Source organism: Atheta coriaria, unplaced genomic scaffold (genome assembly GCF_025399875.1).
Source record: "Atheta coriaria isolate IRGN ID8LTWV9N9 unplaced genomic scaffold, Caltech_Dcor_3.1 hic_scaffold_3_pilon, whole genome shotgun sequence".
NCBI classification, from domain to species: Eukaryota; Metazoa; Arthropoda; class Insecta; order Coleoptera; family Staphylinidae; genus Dalotia; species Dalotia coriaria.
In genome coordinates, this window is record NW_027045445.1 from 5,179,985 (window position 1) to 5,192,538 (window position 12,554).

Here is a 12,554-nt window from a genome sequence, read left to right on the forward strand (position 1 = left end):
GAGTTCTCTCCGATGACCCATGCTGTATATATCCATCTGTATGTGTATGTGTGCGTCTTCTTCTTCTGTGTCTTCTGTGTGGCTTGCAACGCGATCGGCGATTACGCACGCTCGGCCGAACGGAATTCCTTCCAACATGGAATTCCTCTATACTTAGACTCTGTCGATGATAGTTTCGCTTCTATTTCTTTTATTTATTTTTTTATTCTTTACCTACGACTACAATTCCACATCGGAGGAATTAAATATAATACGAATGTGTATTGAATTGTGCAGATGGTGTAGATATGTTGAATTATTGTTAAAATATTTGGCAATTATCACGTAATTTCATTTTTCGAACGGAACGAATGGAAGTAACAGTAAAGTTGCATTTAACGCGCGTTGAGACGGGCACTCGAGCGGCGGCGCCAGCGTTATATCGAAGTTTGATCTTAATTCGCTCCGAAAAAGTCGTAAACGTAAAGTCTTCAGGCCGGCAGGCTGGAGATGAAGAAGTCTTCAGGGGAGAATAAAGTTTTTGTTGCTGGCGTTGCAATTTTTATCTTGTGCGAATTATATTGGCACGATGGTAGTAAAAGCGTATTAATGGAGTGCTTTTTGGTAAAATGTTGGAAATGGGATGAAAAATGGGCACTATTAAAATGCATTAAGTTTATTACATAGTAATATCTCTTGTATATTTATTACTTTGTAAGTTAAAATATTCATTGGATAAAAATTGAATTTTTACGGTTTTTATCAAATAATTACGTAAAAATTCAGAATTGATTTTATTTTGGCATTAGACATGTGAAAAATACAATTTTGAGTTTTAATTGTTTTATAACTAATTAATAACTAGCAGCTTCATACGCCCCACCATTTTTGCGGGTCGTCCGCAGTGTGGTGGGGAAGGCGGGAAGACTCCTGATTGGTCACGCCTGAGCGCGCGTGAAGCGCGCAACTTGCGCTCACTATACCCGCTGCGTACCTTCCCCCACTACTTTTTGCCGGTTGTACGCAGGCATAAAGGCAGCGCGCAGTGCACACACTACTCAGTCGTGCCTGAGTTGTCCAGCAGTCGAGTCGCAGCTCTACTTCTTCTTTTTTTCAATGTTTGCCTATTTTCTGCTAAATTATAGGTGTTTTTTCAATTTTTTTCGTAAAAAATCTTTTCAAAAGATTTCAACAGCAAAAATTGTTTTGCTAGATAAATATATTTATATTTTAAACAATTTAACATTTAATAAAAAAACATTGGTAATATAATACTCGTGGTAGTGATATTTCTATATATCTGTATTTCCGAAGTTAATTGCCTGCCACTTAAATGATAAAAGTAATAAAAGACAAACAATAACAACAACAAAGTAAGCTTTCACGTTAATTTCTTCACGATTACTTACAAGTGCGTTGCGCCTGTGTCGCACAGAATATCGTATCGGAAAGAATCGAAACAATTACGGCGCAGTTGCAATTAAGTTAATTCGTTAATTTAATTAATTAACAAACTTTTAAGTGTAAACATGCTTTAAAGCGCTTGTTTGCCTGCTGTGTGCATTAATAAATTGAATTTATTGTCGGCCCACGACCATGAAATGTTCTGCAAACATATGAAAGTCGGCGTAACACGAGAACTATCGCGAATTTTATTTTATTTCGTCGTCTAATTATGATCATAAAATTATATCCCGGAAATAGAATGTTTTTGGTTGAAAAATAAGTGAATAAAGCATAATTTGTGAATTTTTTGATTTAAAATATGCTTTTTATTTATTTATAACTAAAAGTTTGTTAAAGGTCATATTTAGTTGCTTTGTTTACGCGTAAATGATGTGTTTCCAGATAACGTTTTTATAGTCTTCATTAAATTGATATTTTCCTCACGTCTCAGCGCATATCTCGATAAAATATCATCGCTTCAGTTTTCGTTTCGATGTGAACTCGACCCATATTTAATTATGCATGATTACGCGCTACGTGCGCACGCGAATGCGAAAAAACCCACTTTGCCATATTTGCAAATTTCCATTACATCTTCGCGGTTTCGCCTTGGAGAAATTCCAGCGAATTCGAGCATTGGGGCAAGGCGAGTGTCGAAATACTCGAAACGCAAACGCCCGTGAAAGCATCCACCCGCTTTTTTCGGTCGAAAAAAATCTTCGTCATGCTTCTCGAGAAGCCATTAGGTAATTTTTATCTTCGCACGAACGACGCGATGATATATTACACTTTAATTTGGTTTATCGCTTTCACAAGCATTAATCAAATTGGAAATAAGATTAAATAGTAGTTAGGCAACCTTATTTGGTGTATAGGTGGTTGCATACTCTTATTGGGATGTATTTGCAAAGTCTACTGCAGGAAACTGAATAGGAAACCTTTTATGCTGTTCAATTGGTTGCATACTCTTCTTTGACTTCATTTTCACTGTGTCTGAAACTTTGCTGGTTAGGCAACCTTAAAAACTGTGTAAGTGGTTGCATACCACTGTTTAGTTACATTTTCAGAATGTCTAGTGGAAAAAAACAGTTAGGCAACCTTAAAAGCTGTATAAAAGGTTGCATACTCTTGTTTGGTTACATTTTCTGTACGTTTGAGATTTTGCTAGTTAGGCAACCTTAAATGCTGTATAACCGTTACCATAATATTGTTTGGTTATATTTTCAGAATGTCCGCGAGTCTACTACAGGAAATAGAAAAAATCGACGCCATCAAATGGCACACCATTGACGGTGAGCAATTAAACCTAAGCTACGCTTCGCTATTCCACAAAGATCTCGCCGATCGCATATTCACCGAACTGGAAACTTCGACAGAATACTACGATGCGGATATGTGCAAGGTAAACTAAACGAAACGATGCGAATGACAATCACATTTGCACGTGTATCATGCAGAGTCAGGCCTGTAATTGTTGAAAAATGTGTTGTTGTACGTTGTAAACACGCCATTTAACTTAAACTTTATGTTGTTTATCTTGAGACTCGTAAAAATATCTGCATATTTAATATGTTTCCAATTATAGGTGCGTGTATTCGGCAAATATCACAACATTCCGCGTAAACAAGTCGCGCACAGCGACCCGGACCTAGTTTACCGGTTTTCCGGCAGTGTGGTACCTGGTAAACCATGGACGCCATTACTAGCAGCCATCCGGGATCGTGTTCAACATCTGACGGGCGGTGTGAGATATAATTTCGTCTTGATTAACAGGTTAGTCTATAATTAGTAATTATCTTCGATTTTCCTAACATTTTTGTAGGTGTGTATTGCTAAATGATTGTTTACCGCGTGAATTTCATGCATTCATGCAAATTATGCTCGTTTCGTATGATAATCGTAATCACAAGTATTACGACGCTGCATGTTTATATAAATTATGCGCAATTATTTCGATAGATATAGAAATGGCGACGATTACATCGGCGAGCATCGCGACTCGGAACCGGAACTCGATCCACAGGCGCCGATTGCGTCGGTGTCGTTCGGGGCTGGGAGGGATTTTGTCTTGCGGCACGCCGACGTCGTTAGGCGGCGACGTGCAGTCCCCAAGGGTGCGTTATTATAAAATTGTATTAAGTTTTATCACGTGCGACGAGCGACGCGCACTTTACAGTCAAGATCCAATTAGAACACGGCGACTTATTGCTGATGAACCCGCCAACCAACGCCTGCTGGTATCATTCGCTTCCTGTGCGTAAGTCTGTGCACGGCGTACGTATTAATTTAACTTTTCGAAAGTTATTAGTCTAAAAACTTTGCATTCTTCTTTCATACTTCTACTTGGTATTAAGATAGGCAACCAAACCTACACATCAACATGGCGGTATAAGTAACTTTTTTTTAACTTTCAAATTGTGTTTAAAGAATATCTTCTTTATTTTTCATTTATCTATCTCCATTATATTTATTTATTCACTCTTTGAAAGTTAATTACTCTTAAAAACTTCGTATTCTTCTGTTATATTTCTACTTACCTTGTATTAAGATAGGCAACCAAACTTTCACATCAACACAACTTAGTTTTCTGCTTTTTTAAATCATTCAATTTAAGTTTAAAGGATAATTCCATTGTTTTTCAACTATATATCTCCATTATATTTATATACACTCTTTAAATTCAATAAATATGTATACATATTGTAACATGTTACTATGAGAGATATTGGAATGTCTTCAGCAACCAGCCAGGGTTTGTTTTTTAGAGGGCAAATTTCAAGTTAACAATATCTATATATTTAAACACGGTGGTTTGCAAGTAAATCTCTCGTCGCCTAAATAATGATTGCAAGAATTGGGATTGCAGGATTACTGGATTAATATATCGTCTCCTAACTGGAGAACATGTTCTGTTGTGCGGCGTCGTTCTCAAAGTCCGTCCAAGCGTTGTTCAGCTCCATAAAAATCATCTTTGCTAGATTCTCGTTATCAGTCCCTGCTTGCTGCAATCACAAAACCCACAAAAATAAATTAATTTGTTTAATTTATTTATAATTGATAAACAATTACCTTATCTGGATGTACAGCTAGACAAGCCCTTCGATAAGTCTTCTTCACATCAGCAGGCGTAACCAACTGATGCATCTCACACTTATTCCACTTGGCGCCCTCCCATAGAATCGTGTGCATCGAACACAACAGCGCACGAATGTTATGCTTCTTGCCCTCCAGCCACTCCATGATCTTCAACTTCTCTGGATCCATCTCACGCACCAGCTCCTCTTTACGCATGTCATTCATCGTACGCGGGCCTTGATCCTTCTTCGCTGTGAACTGATATCCTTGTGATCCGAGCAGATCCCCAAAGATATCCATCGTCGGTTTATTCTCAGCGGTGCTTTGCGCGCCAGCGCCCGCATTCGGCGGTGTCGGTTTCTTGCCAAACGCAGTATCAAAATGAGACCGGCTGTAATCCGGATTCATGGGCGATTTAGCTTGATGCTGCGGTGTGGTCGGCTGTGTGGATTGTGGAGTGTTGGCAGGTTTCGGCATGGCGCCGAAATCCATGCCCAAGTCAGCGAACAAATCGTCCGATTTTTGTGGTGGATTTGTTTTAACTGTCGCAGGCTGAGGCGTCGCTTGTATATCCGCGGTAGCCCAACCGAAAGGATCAAAGATATCCTTGTTGTTGGTGCTGTTAGTGTTAGTTGCCGATGTGAAGTCGCCAAAGACCGGATCAGTGCCGGAGAGTAGATCGAAATTCGAACTCGGCGACGTGTGCGTCGTTGTGGCTTGCGGCGGAAGCGGTGAAGAGTTTAGGTTTAACAAGTCCACAGCTTCTGTGACCTCATGTTGTTGTTGGTTTTGCTTGGGACCTGTGTCAACAAACTAGAATCATCGAATTAAAACATCATTTGTTAAATTTAAACTTAGTAAAAATAACATACAGTGTATTCTCCTTCAGAATCACTACTGTCTTTCATCTGGTTGACAACTGCAGGCGGTGCGGGTCTAGCAGGTTTCGCTTGAGGTCTCGGAGGAGGTGCAGGTTTGGCTTTTGTGAGAAAATTGTCCAAAACTTCTTCCTTTTCAAGTTGCGAGCCAAAAACTGAGTCGATACTCCGTTCGGTGTGATCTCTATACCACGGCGCGGGCTGTGAGGGTTTTCTTTCCGCGTCCGACACGAAAATACTCACAGTCACATTGAAATTCTCCTGATAATGTTCAGGACTCTCTGAGATCGAATCAAGATCACCTCTGTGATGAAAAAAATCATAACAATCAAAAATTTTCATTAAAAAAGTTAAAATAAGTAAATATTACTTAGTAAAACGCATGCTCGTGTCCTCCTCCTGGATGAATCCAGTATGAAATTGAAACTGGCATATTTTCAGTCCTGTCGCCTTACCCTGCGTCATCACACCACCCAGTATATTCCGAGCGTGATAGACTGTTACGCACACATCACCGCAAACTGTAGCGTTAATTTGAAGCGTACACTATAAACAAACAAAAAAATTGTTTTAAACAAACACAAAACAAAAAAAACTAATACAAACCTTTCCTTCGGCAATATTAAACAGTCGCATAGATTCATATTCTTGCAGCGTGGATAAAATACATCGGTTTTCACTGTAGACTTCAATGTACGGCCGGCAGCCATCACGCACCTTGGTAAACAACGGCACCGGCTGCATTTGAAGCGAAACCAGTGTAATCGGTTTATAATGCGGATAAACCGGCGGATTGTTAAGTATATCGGCCATGTAGTACAGATAGCGTGATTCGGAGGCGCGCATCTGCGGCGGACAGCGTTTCACAGCGAATAATTGCATTGCGTCTTCGGGCATACGGAAAACTTGCGCGTAGAGCATTAATGCACAGACCATTGTTGCAGAAGTAGCTTTACCATCCTAAATAGTAAATATTATAGTATTCCAGATAATAATAATGAAGATTTAGGCAAAAAATCGTGTAATTTATTCATTTTTGAGTCAAAATTATCTAAAAACTTGAATTAACGAGGTATTTCTTGATTTCACTTACCATACAGTGAATAACACATAGATTCCTACTATCACCAGCTAAATATTGATAAATATCTTCGCATAACTGATACATTGAGTTCAGCAACGGCGCTTTGTAATGTTCGGGATATGCGAAGCTGCAATCGACAACGCGTACGCCACTACCGAATTTCGAGTGGTACGAACGCCCAGAGAGATTGTACACGGAGTACTTTGAGTTGGGGTGACGCGTCTCCAGAAACACCTTCACGTCTTCCACGTGATTCGTGCGATAGGCCGATTCGATACCCTCGGACGGATACGGCATAACAATTATTCTCGATGTGATATAGCTTATATCCAGATCGGTTCTTGCGATTGATCTAAAATTATTTTCATTATTTTTAAGCGTAAATGAAATAGAAAACAAAATGGCCGTACTGTTGCATCGTTGCCATAACCTTCGTGCTGGTATCCTTCAAACCTTTGAAAAAACTCCCCGCGCCGCCTTTAATCGATGAAAACAAACTTCCACCGCCTGCAACCGGTGCATTTGCAGGAGTTGGAGGCTGTCTTTGCACCATAGGAGTATTATTCTGCATTGGTGGAGGTCTAGACGGAGGTGGATTGGGACGTGGCGGTGGATTATTCTGTGGGTGATTGTTATTAACAGCGGAAGGCGGTGTGGGTCTGGGCGGTGGAACTTTTGTGCCATTTGTCGCCTCGCCAAACCCGGAATCATTATCACCATCTAACAATTTCGGTTTGAGATTTTCAATCGGCGCGCGCAGGTTGAAACCTTTCGTTTCAGCAATGGCGGCGATGCGGTCCAATACCGTTGAGATTGTGAAACGTTGCTCGGGATTCACTTGGAAGCAACCGCCTATAATGTTTATAATTGCATGCATAATTGTTTATCGACCACGGTAATTGAATCTGATGTGCAACAATTGTTACATCAACATACAATGCACGTTGGAATTTGAAACGTGCGCTTGTTATTCAATTGAAGCGCAAACATTTTGTCTACTTACGAATCACGTCGTGAAAGCAGGCGTACTTTGGATCTGGCGGTAGTGTATAATTGGCATTGATGATGCGCAACTTGGCGCTGTCTTCATAGGGATGTTTCATGTAGCAGAGCGTGTATAAAATACACCCTAACGCCCACACATCCACCGGTGTACCAACGTAATAATTACTCCACGTGTCAAGCATTTCCGGTGCCCGGTACATCGGTGTAGTAAATTTCGCTAACTATAAAAATTATTTTATTAATAATCAAGTTTTTAAACACATTTATGTTGGATTTCTTTACATTTTCTTCAAGTGTAGTGCGTTTATTAGCACTCCATGAAATATCCGGCCGATATATCTCCATAGTCGCCGAGCCAAAGTCGCATAGTTTAATATTGCCATCAGTGCCAATCAGGAAGTTTTCAATTTTAATGTCTCGATGCAAAACAGCCGGATTCTGCCCGTGCATATGCGCGATTGCCTTGCTAGCCTGATAGATAATCTTACAAACAGTCTCTGGATCAAAAGCAGTCGTCCTAGTCTGAAGGATTTCCATCAATGACCCACCATTGCACAATTCTGTTACCAGTAGGAACTCATGTTGACCATGAGTTGTCTGTGTCTGGTCAATGTAGGAAGCTGTTAAGTACTGCACCACATTTGGATGTCCAGAAAGTTTCTTAAACACGTTTATTTCATTGATGATGTTTCTTTTGGCTTCTTCATCAGCTGCCAGCAGCCTCTGTGGGGATAAATTACATTAATAAATGTAATAATAATGCAATGAAATTGAATTACCTTGAGTGCATAGTCTTTGCCTGTGGCGACATCCTGCGCGACGAATACAACCGCAAAACCGCCTATAAAATCCAATAGTTTATGAAATAATGTTGTAAGTCTTTATGGTGTTATCGATTTGCGTTACCTTCAGCGATCACCTTCTTTATTCTTAACTTAACGTTCGAGATTTCGATCGTTTGCCCAACGAAACTATTGTCGCTCGCTCCTGCGGACGCGTTCGGCGTGCTGAAATAGCCGAAAGCGGATTTGAACAGCTCACTCATGTCGTGTACACTTTGTTCTTAAACTAACACATTTTTCATAACACAAACTCAACAAATGTCTCTTGTGTTGCTTATCTATGTAACGCAACCTTTGAAGATACAATCACAACTGACAGTCAGATGCGAGAATAACCTGTATTCATCCAAGTGTAAAAACACCCACACAAAGTCTGACTTGCCAATATAATACCTCCCCTAGTATTTTAAATAACATGGAAAATCTGGTAATATATAGTGATGTTTTTGTTACTATAGTTGGCAACATTGCTTTCTGACAGTTGTTTGTGACAATACAAACATCATCGTGACAGATCGATTAGTAGCGTGCGGCTGGTCGGCTGTCAACGTGCAAATTGTTACACCGATGCACTTTTGCGCTCTCGTGAAGAACAAAAAACTCAACAACACACGTTATACAACTTTTAAATTAATTTACGTATTGAATGTAACCTTCGCAATCAATTTCAAGACAATCTAGCGTTTGTCACACGCAAAAAATGCGTTAAAATGTCCGAGAACAGCGACCAGTACAAACCAGTTCTACCAAAAGGCGGGCAGTTGATCATCGAAGAATTGGACGAACTAGTGCTGTGCAAACCTCGTCTTATTCCCTTGAAGAGCTTCACTTTGGAAAAGTTAGAGAAGATGCAACAAGCTGCACAGGCTACACTTCAAGAACAAAAACTTGCACAACTCAATGAGTGATTTCAAAACATACGCTAACAACTAAAACATTCAAGATGATGCATTATGGTCCACTGATCTCGAAGGTGGTGCTATCCTTTTTGATATCTTCCAGTGTCTTATACAGATATGGAAATTGGTATAGGCATAGAATTGTGGTCACACTTGTTGTGTTACTGGCATGGTTTTTCAGTTTTCTTATAATTTTTGCTCTACCTCTTGATATCATATCAGTAAGTAAATATTTTCTTTAAAAACACAATGTTTTTAATTAAAAATGCATATTTTTAGACTGTTTATAGAAATTGTCTAGCTGAACATCCTGTACATGATGAAATCCAAGAAGGTAATTCTACTACAATAGAACCACCTGTTTCGTGTAAGATTCCATGGAACAGTGTACCAGAAGAGGTGTTTCCCAATTTATGGCGCACAGTTTATTGGTCGACGCAGTGTCTCACTTGGCTGTTTATGCCAATGATGCAATCGTACATAAAAGCCGGCGATTTCACCGTCAAGGGCAAGCTTAAATCGGCTTTAATTGATAACGCCATTTATTACGGCTCGTATTTGTTTATTTGCGGCGTGTTGTTGATTTACCTCGCCACGCGGCCCGGGATTGATATTTTCGAGTGGGCCAAGTTGAAAGCGATCGCTTCTTCGGCGAGTAACACGTGGGGTTTGTTTCTTTTGGTGTTGTTATTGGGCTATGCGTTGGTCGCTGTTCCACGCAGTTTGTGGAACAACTCAAGTCATTCGTACGTGCTTAATCATGCGTATTTTAAAGCTGCGAAGTTGAGCAGTGATAAAGCTGAAGCGGAGGAAACTGTTGATGATGTTTTAGAGGTGTGTGAATGAAAAAGTTTAAAATTTTTAAAGAAAACGTTATTATTTTAATGTTTTTATAGTCACTTCAAGCTATTTCGAAAGTAGTGAATGCTAGTCATCCGATGTATCAGCAGTTGGAGACGATTTTACAGAAAGTGCCATCGGAGTTGCGCGATCGCATGAATCGCCGACAACTTCCAGATGATAATCATGCGGATTCGCCTGGTGAAAAATCACTTGTTCGATTACACAAACAGGTAATTTTTACTTGTTTACTTGTTTAACTTTTATGAGCAAATATTTAAATATTTTGTTATTAATCAGGTGATAAAATCATTACAAGTTCTGCAGAGAACTGAAACGCAATGGAATATATTGATCGAAGAAATCTTCTCTTTGGAAGACACGCTGAGAAATATGAACTCACGTGACAGAATTTACAAGCATACATTTGACAAACCCAAAGGGCAACTTGCGAGGATCATTTACAACGCAAAAATAGGTTTGTGCACCGATTATTTATCGCCACAAATGTTTTTATAACCATTTAATCCACTGATTCATCGTTTAACGTTTTTATTTCTTATCTTGAACATAAAACTACTTACTAATCGTGAAATGTAGGTAGTATTACGGTTTGTTTACTTTTTTGACTTCAAATCGTCAACGTAATATGATTTTTTCATAAATATCATGATTCATTGTTAATTTACAGAAGTAAATTTAATATTTTCTTATTGTTTTAAGAATGGTATTGGAAGTGTAAGTTTTCAATGTATTTGAAGAAAGTTTTGGCTGTTTTGGCCGCGTTTTTATCCACTGCGGTTGTTTGGTCCGAAGTGACATTCTTTAACAAACAACCTGTATTGTCAATTTTTGCAAATATCGTCAATGTTGCAAAGAAAAACTACGATTATTCAACTATTGAGGTAATATTTTTATTTATATTAAGAAATTAATCAATTTAATTGAAATATTTGTAGATTTTATCAACTGCAGTCATATTATATCTTTGTTATTGCGCTTATTCAACTGTACTTAAAATCCGCGTCTTGAATCTGTACTATCTCGCACCGCATCATCAAACCAACGAATACAGTTTGATATTTTCCGGGATGATGTTGAGTCGTCTCACACCGCCGCTCTGCTTAAACTTTCTGGGCGTAATTCACATGGATAGCCATATTATTAAGAAACAAATACTGGAAACTGACTATACGCAGATAATGGGGCACATGGATGTGATTAAAATCATCTCGGATGGTTTTAATATCTATTTCCCGATGGCGATTCTATTCTTTTGTCTGGCGACGTATTTCAGTCTCGGTGCGCGGATTTTATCCGCTGTGGGTTTTCATCAATTCATTGGCGATGATGAAATCACCACTGATTTAGTGAATGAAGGTAGAGAGTTTGTTAAACGTGAAAAACGCAAGCGACAGCGTACGGAAGAGTCAATAAGTCGACGCAGGGATTTTAATGAACGATTTCAAACGACTGGAAGATTCAGACCGGAACGTGGAAGTACAGATACAAGTAATATTTCATAAAAATGCATTTTTTGAGTTTTTTATTTGAAAATTTTAAATTGTTTACATTTTAGTACGTTCTATACGTAATGACGATGGGCTAGAGTCAACCCGAACAAACCTGTTGAAACACGACGGCGCAGAGACCGAAATCGGAAGTGGCACGCGCTACGTCAATGAAGTGGACACACGATTTCCGCCCACGGGCGATCTCGCGGATGATATTGACGCGCGTTTCGGAATCAGTACGCATGGCATCATCAACGAACGGTATGACAGCGCCAACGAATTGGACGCGTTTAATCAATTGGATTCTTTGGATTACAGAAACCGTGTGGGCGCACCGCGCGGCATATTCGATGACGTATAAGCGCATCTCTTACAGGAATATTCTAATAACGCACTATCAATACCAATATTTTCTAACGGAAGTAACACCTTGTCAACGTAATGTGTTTGCCATGATTTTAATTCTTTTGAATGATTGTTTTTTACGTTTATTAAATCTTTAATTTATGGTAGCTTATATCACGCAGTTGTTGTAGACAGATATATTGAGATTGTTTTAGGTTAAGTCCAATTTAAAGTAAGCACCTAACCTATCTTTGAAGATACAAAAAATGGCGTGTGTTTTGTTATGATAGGATATGTTGCGGATGATTTAAACATTCCTAGATGTGTAAGTAATTATTTGATATACGTGGGATATGATAATCTGGTCATTCATTTAATTTCAAATAAATAAACAATGCACTAAAGTAATTACTTAACATAATAATTCAGAATAAACAAAAACCAATTCTGTTATACTTATACATACATTAAAACAAATTAAAAATGTTTTATCTGTTTCGCGCGTCATTTTAATATTTTTGCTGTTGGGTCTTTTCGTGCATAATTAAGATAACACCAATTTACCTAATGGTAAAATTTGACACTGTTACATAGACTATGTATATAAATACTCGCGTAGTTAGTTTTATCTTCACTTGTGCGACAAT

The 12,554-nt window shown here is 38.8% G+C and overlaps 3 protein-coding genes across 7 annotated transcripts in view; 2 read left to right on the forward strand and 1 right to left on the reverse strand.

Annotated features, from left to right (window-relative positions):
- The window catches only part of LOC135789520 (DNA oxidative demethylase ALKBH2-like), a 62,207-nt gene that overhangs the window by 18,559 nt on the left and 31,094 nt on the right, over nt 1–12,554 (forward strand). The window contains exons 2-6 of one of the 4 annotated variants that reach the window (XM_065299378.1): nt 2,653–2,827; nt 3,011–3,198; nt 3,385–3,539; nt 3,602–3,699; nt 3,784–4,131. In XM_065299378.1, the coding sequence (XP_065155450.1) occupies nt 2,653–2,827; nt 3,011–3,198; nt 3,385–3,539; nt 3,602–3,699; nt 3,784–3,918 (751 nt within the window). In that variant the 3' untranslated portion in view covers nt 3,919–4,131. Of the gene's footprint in view, nt 1–2,652; nt 2,828–3,010; nt 3,199–3,384; nt 3,540–3,601; nt 4,132–8,767; nt 9,025–12,554 lie in introns of those variants that run through there. The other 3 variants (XM_065299379.1, XM_065299380.1, XM_065299381.1) reach the window with 3 other exon arrangements.
- aux (cyclin-G-associated kinase) lies at nt 4,057–8,636 on the reverse strand. Its single transcript, XM_065299374.1, has 11 exons — nt 8,374–8,636; nt 8,247–8,308; nt 7,750–8,190; nt 7,466–7,688; nt 6,873–7,314; nt 6,472–6,814; nt 5,985–6,338; nt 5,749–5,924; nt 5,373–5,682; nt 4,495–5,313; nt 4,057–4,427 (listed from the first exon to the last, which is right to left on the reverse strand). Exons 1-11 carry the CDS (start codon nt 8,510–8,512, stop codon nt 4,317–4,319), a joined length of 3,420 nt encoding a protein of 1,139 aa, XP_065155446.1. The 5' UTR covers nt 8,513–8,636; the 3' UTR covers nt 4,057–4,316.
- LOC135789518 (LMBR1 domain-containing protein 2 homolog) lies at nt 9,104–12,315 on the forward strand. 2 transcript variants are annotated; one of them, XM_065299376.1, is made up of 8 exons: nt 9,104–9,429; nt 9,488–10,042; nt 10,105–10,281; nt 10,349–10,526; nt 10,772–10,953; nt 11,008–11,560; nt 11,628–11,823; nt 11,881–12,315. In XM_065299376.1, the coding sequence occupies exons 1-8, from the start codon at nt 9,253–9,255 to the stop codon at nt 11,921–11,923; spliced, it is 2,061 nt and encodes a 686-aa protein (XP_065155448.1). In that variant the 5' UTR covers nt 9,104–9,252; the 3' UTR covers nt 11,924–12,315. The 2 variants fall into 2 exon arrangements, with proteins under 2 accessions (XP_065155448.1, XP_065155447.1); XM_065299375.1 differs by having other exon boundaries at nt 11,628–12,315.

Coding starts and splice junctions, on each gene's coding strand:
- LOC135789518 (XM_065299375.1), top strand. CDS start 9,253: ATGATGCATTATGGTCCACTGATCTCGAAGGTGGTGCTATCCTTTTTG. Junction 10,282..10,348: donor TTGTTCGATTACACAAACAG/GTAATTTTTACT, acceptor GTTATTAATCAG/GTGATAAAATCATTACAAGT. Junction 10,954..11,007: donor ACGATTATTCAACTATTGAG/GTAATATTTTTA, acceptor AAATATTTGTAG/ATTTTATCAACTGCAGTCAT.
- aux (XM_065299374.1), bottom strand. CDS start 8,512: ATGAGTGAGCTGTTCAAATCCGCTTTCGGCTATTTCAGCACGCCGAAC. Junction 5,925..5,984: donor TTAATATTGCCGAAGGAAAG/GTTTGTATTAGT, acceptor GTTTGTTTATAG/TGTACGCTTCAAATTAACGC. Junction 5,314..5,372: donor ATTCTGAAGGAGAATACACT/GTATGTTATTTT, acceptor CGATGATTCTAG/TTTGTTGACACAGGTCCCAA.